This window comes from Sinocyclocheilus anshuiensis, unplaced genomic scaffold (assembly GCF_001515605.1).
Source record: "Sinocyclocheilus anshuiensis isolate Anshui unplaced genomic scaffold, SAMN03320099.WGS_v1.1 scaffold403, whole genome shotgun sequence".
NCBI lineage: Eukaryota > Metazoa > Chordata > Actinopteri > Cypriniformes > Cyprinidae > Sinocyclocheilus > Sinocyclocheilus anshuiensis.
In genome coordinates, this window is record NW_015552553.1 from 40,876 (window position 1) to 45,762 (window position 4,887).

Here is a 4,887-nt window from a genome sequence, read left to right on the forward strand (position 1 = left end):
CACCTTTAAGTTGGTTTGCCAAAACCGCCAAAAAACATCAGAAGAAGAAGATACAACAGAGAGAACATGGCAGCGCAGGTAAGTCTGATATTTAGCGTTTATTTCAGGATTGTTGACAAATATACCATTCTTGCAGGTTGTATACAAAATAATATATGTGTTTGCCACTATGGTGTGCTGCCTGTAGAGCCTTGAAATGTTTTGTGAATAACAGCAAACACGTATGTGGGCTTGCCGCTTTTAGCACATGTGCTTCAATTTATTACAACAATAATTCGGTTTTAATTCAGATCTTTGAGATTTTGAGGTCCATTCATGAAAATGGCTTTTATCCAGCTATTCAGAAATTGAGAATCTTCCTAGTAAATGGTTATTTAACTAGCCTGAAACCATAGCTTGTGTTTATGATGTTTAGCATGCGTGTCACTGTTTTTATTGGAAATATGAAACTCCCCTATGGAAACTGCATTATTAGCGCATTTGCCACAAATTGTCATTATGGTAGTAAAATGACGGTCTCGTATTTTATACTTCACACATTTCTGCGGCATTGCTAAAAGTTCAGCTAACTGTGTTGTGCTTGTGTGTCACTATGGCAACGCACGAGCTTAACGGCTGTTTACTGATCAAATTACATAAAGATGACATTAAAACGCAGCTTAATATTTAATTTACATTGTACATAATTTTTCACTTGCATTATATTTACCTTTTTAATTTATGAAAGGTGGCAACCACGAAGGTTCCGGAGGTGCGAGACATCACTCGAATTGAGAGGATTGGTGAGAAACTAAATAACCCACAGTAACAATAAAAAGCAATAATTAATTAATTTTTGCTACCAGAATAGCTTTTTGCAAGAACAAGTAAATATGCTGATAAGTGACATAAATCTTGATTTCTCTCACAGGCGCACACTCTCACATTCGTGGCCTTGGGTTAAATGATGCCTTGGAGCCACGGCAGGTAATGTTCAATGTTTATGGTTGATTTACCAGTGACAACACACTTGTCTTTGGCTCAGATATTGTTCACTGCATGTTTAGAACAAAACGACATACAAATGATGAACCTCTGTCTCACCAGGTGTCTCAGGGGATGGTGGGTCAGCTGGCGTCTCGAAGGGCAGCCGGCCTGATCCTTGAAATGATCAAAGATGGTCAGATTGCTGGTCGTGCAGTCCTCATCGCTGGCCAACCTGGAACGGGCAAGACTGCTATTGCTATGGGTGAGTTTTTGCATATATTTATCATGATTAATCACATTTGAAACGTAGAGTTAATTTACAAGTTTCAATAAATGCACTTGAGGTTGAGCTGACCACAGGCACAGTAATGGTATGTGTCAAAAATGTATGTATCAAAATTGCAAAGCCGTTGTAAAATAACCAGTGAGATGTGTTTATTGTACAGGTATTGCCCAGTCTCTTGGCCCTGACACACCTTTCACTGCTCTGGCTGGGAGTGAGATTTTCTCTCTGGAGATGAGCAAGACCGAAGCTCTGAGCCAGGCCTTCCGCAAAGCCATAGGAGTCAGGATAAAGTGAGTGAGGCCGACTGAAGTGTGAAGCAGCATAAAGTCTTCATTAAGAAAAAAGAATAACTTTCAAACATGTAATGTGCATATTGTCACTTTGGGATTATGAGCAGGGTTCGTACGGGTGCTTGAAATCCTTGAAAATGCTTGAATTTGAAAGTAGTGTTTTTCAAGGTTTGAAAAGTGCTTGGATTTTGGATAAAGTGCTTGAAACTGCTTGAAATTGCAATTGCATTGGTTTTCTAATAAATTGCTTTATTACTGAATAACGTTAGTTCAAATGCCTTTTGCATAAAATGAAAACAGCTCCGCTCGAGTTTGTGCGTGTGGCTGTATATTGTTGATCCGCCAGTCTTTATTGACACGTGCATCTGATGGAGCAGAGCGGGAGATAAAAACATCGGGAGGTTGCTGCTTCAGTCAGCATTGGCTTGAAAACGACAAATGCAAATTATGGTTAAAAAAATAATGTAAAGTCTCCTGTTAAGTCTGCTTTTTTCATTGGAAGAGTGCGCTTTCAAGCAGTGTAAAAGGTAAGTAAAAATGCCCCTGCTCAGTTAAACTAAATATGTTAAGACTGTCGCGATTAAAGTGAAATAATAAAATAAACATTTCAAAGTCAAAATGCAGCTCGGGTGATTTTATATTAATGCATCTCTGAAGTGAACCGACTGCCTTCAAAGAGGTTTCAATGGCATTTTCGTTTCATCTCACCGGATGTATAATGTCTGATAAAGTAGCGTTTGTGAGCACAGCTGCTTTGTGTACAGCCGTTACCAGGGAAATCGCTGTATCTGCAGTTCCAAAAGCGCCATCTAGTGGCAGACTGAACCTCACATTTTAGCCTTTAAAGGAGACATATTATGCCCCTTTTTACTATATGTAATATAAGTCTCTGGTGTCCCCAGAATGTGTCTGTGAAGTTTCAGCACAAAATACTCCACAGATCATTTATTATATCATTTTGAAAATGGCTGTTTTGAGTGGAAGCAGAAACACGCTGTTTTTCGGGCCTGGCTCTTTAAATGCAAATGAGCTGCTGCTCCCCGCCCCCTTTTCCAGAATAGAGCTGCGCCATTACAGCTAGTACCTGCTAAAAAACATCTGTTTTGGTTCATCTGTCTTGGATCATGTTTATCGCGCGTTTGAAATCATGTGTTTTAAACCATATGAGTTTAAACTTCTTATATACGGTTTTCTGAGCACACACATCCGAAGCACACGGACAGAAAGTGGCCACCACACAGCATGTGAGTACTAAACTAAGTTCTCATAGTTACTGGGTTAATCTTTTTAACATTTTCTTGGTTGGTAGATGCACCGGGGACCTGATTATAGCACCTCAAAACCTGGAAAAGTCAGATTTTTATGATATGTCACCTTTAAACTATTTTTAAGAAATAAAGAAAAGGGATGAGTCAAGTGTAAAGAATTAGTTTAATTTCAAGCACACAAATACCTTACTATTTAAATTTTTTTGATTTGTAAAGGCACATTAGCTTTTTGTTCTGAACAAAAACAGCAGACGGGCTTATTGAAAATGCTAATTCATCCTCTGCCATCAAAGCCGCTGAGAAACAAAATAATTCTTTCTACTTTTGACTAATCCCTTTTCTTTATTTCTTATAAATATTTTAAAGGCTGAAATGTAAGGTTTGTCCTTTTATAAAACTCTTTCTATTTGTGAAAACTTGTATTTGAACCATGTTTTTTTGCAGTCATTTTATAGTTTAATATGTTACCATAGACATTTTGTGTTTATTTTATTTGTGCAGGTCTTTAAAAAGCCTTTAAAAATGTAGATATCCTGTAAATTCTTTTTTATTTTATAATTTATATACTGTATGTTGGCTATGAATATTATGCAATGCTATATGCCAGTGGTTCCCAATCCTGGTCCTGGAGAACCCCCAACACTGCACATTTTAGATGTCTCCCTATTCAAACACACCTGATTCAACTCATCAGCTCATTAGTGAAGACTCCAAGACAGGGCTGTCCAAACTCGGTCCTGGAGGGCCGGTGTCCTGCAGAGTTTAGCTCCAACCCTAATTAAACACACCTGAAGCAGCTAATCAAGCTCTTACTAGGCATAGAAACTTCCAGTCAGGTGTGTTGAGGCAAGTTGGAGCTAAACTCTGCAGGACACCGGCCCTCCAGGACCGAGTTTGGACAGCCCTGCTCGAAGACATCAAATGTGAGTGTCAGATAAGAGACACCAAAAACGTGTAGTGTTGGGGATTCTCCAGGACCAGGATTGGGAACCACTGCTATATGCAATCCAGACTGGTGGTTTAATAGCACATTAACATCTGGGCCCGTATTCCCAAAACATCTTAAGGCTAAAAGTAGTTCATAACGTGCCGATTTAGGAGAAAATCTTAAAAATAATGGGTGTGTCAGTCCTAAATTTAGGACTCCTAAATTTTTGTTCTAGGAGTATTTCACAAAGCGTTTTAGCAATAAAACTAGCTCCTAAATGTGTGAAACGTTAGGAGTAGTGAAGAGGACTCCTAAGTCACTAAGACCAAATCTGAACTATCCTAAAATAACTGTTGCCAGCAATCTACCTCGGAATATAAACATTTTAGAAACATTTGACGATAATGAGCTTTTAAAAAGGTATCGGCTTTGGTTTGGAGGTTGTTCCCAACTCCAAATTTTTGATTATATCCTTAATATATGTTCTCGCGTCCAGTTTGGTTTTCTTTTATGTTTGCATGTCTTACTATCAGCCATGATTATTCTACTCTTCTAATTAAAAGTCTGTTTATACGCATATTACTAAAATTTTATCAGTCGCTTAGTCGCAGAAAAAAAAATCCACATGAAGTGGTGAAATTACGCAGTCCGTGACGTACAAATCGTTAACGGCTGGTCTATGTGGTAATACAGTACATCGGGCAGGACATCCATATGCTCACCTAACATTCATCGACCTCAAATATGGCTTATCATCTGAAATATGTATGTAGTAGCAACTTTACATGGCAGCTCAATCTAATGTTAGCCTAGAAAAAAGTGCGCAGTTCACATATTTGTGCGGAGTGTGGAAGCTGAACAGTAGCGCGCTTGGGCTACTGCATGACAGATGGTGGCGCCGGTGCAATAATTGGCTCTTAAAATACTACGTCATTTTTGGTCATGCAGATAAGAGTAATGCATGTTTTTTAAACCTGTAAAGACTCTACGTTTATTCGTGTGCACTCAGAATAACAACGAAACGTTACGCATTTGTAAAATAATGAAAGCAAACAGGATGCCCTTTCTGCCGTCTCGGTCTGTGAACTTGAGCACGTCACTTCGAAACTCTGTGTATTCTTGCCTTATTACAGACATGAAAAATATATC

General features: G+C 38.6%; 1 protein-coding gene across 1 annotated transcript in view; it reads left to right on the plus strand.

The window, feature by feature from the left end:
- LOC107664527 (ruvB-like 2) overlaps positions 1-4,887 on the plus strand; it is an 11,570-nt gene continuing 6,683 nt past the window's right edge. Inside the window, exons 1-5 of the mRNA XM_016455120.1 lie at positions 1-78; positions 728-782; positions 911-966; positions 1,087-1,228; positions 1,413-1,542. Coding sequence (XP_016310606.1) covers positions 67-78; positions 728-782; positions 911-966; positions 1,087-1,228; positions 1,413-1,542 — 395 coding nt within the window. The 5' untranslated portion in view covers positions 1-66. The remainder of the gene's footprint in view (positions 79-727; positions 783-910; positions 967-1,086; positions 1,229-1,412; positions 1,543-4,887) is intronic.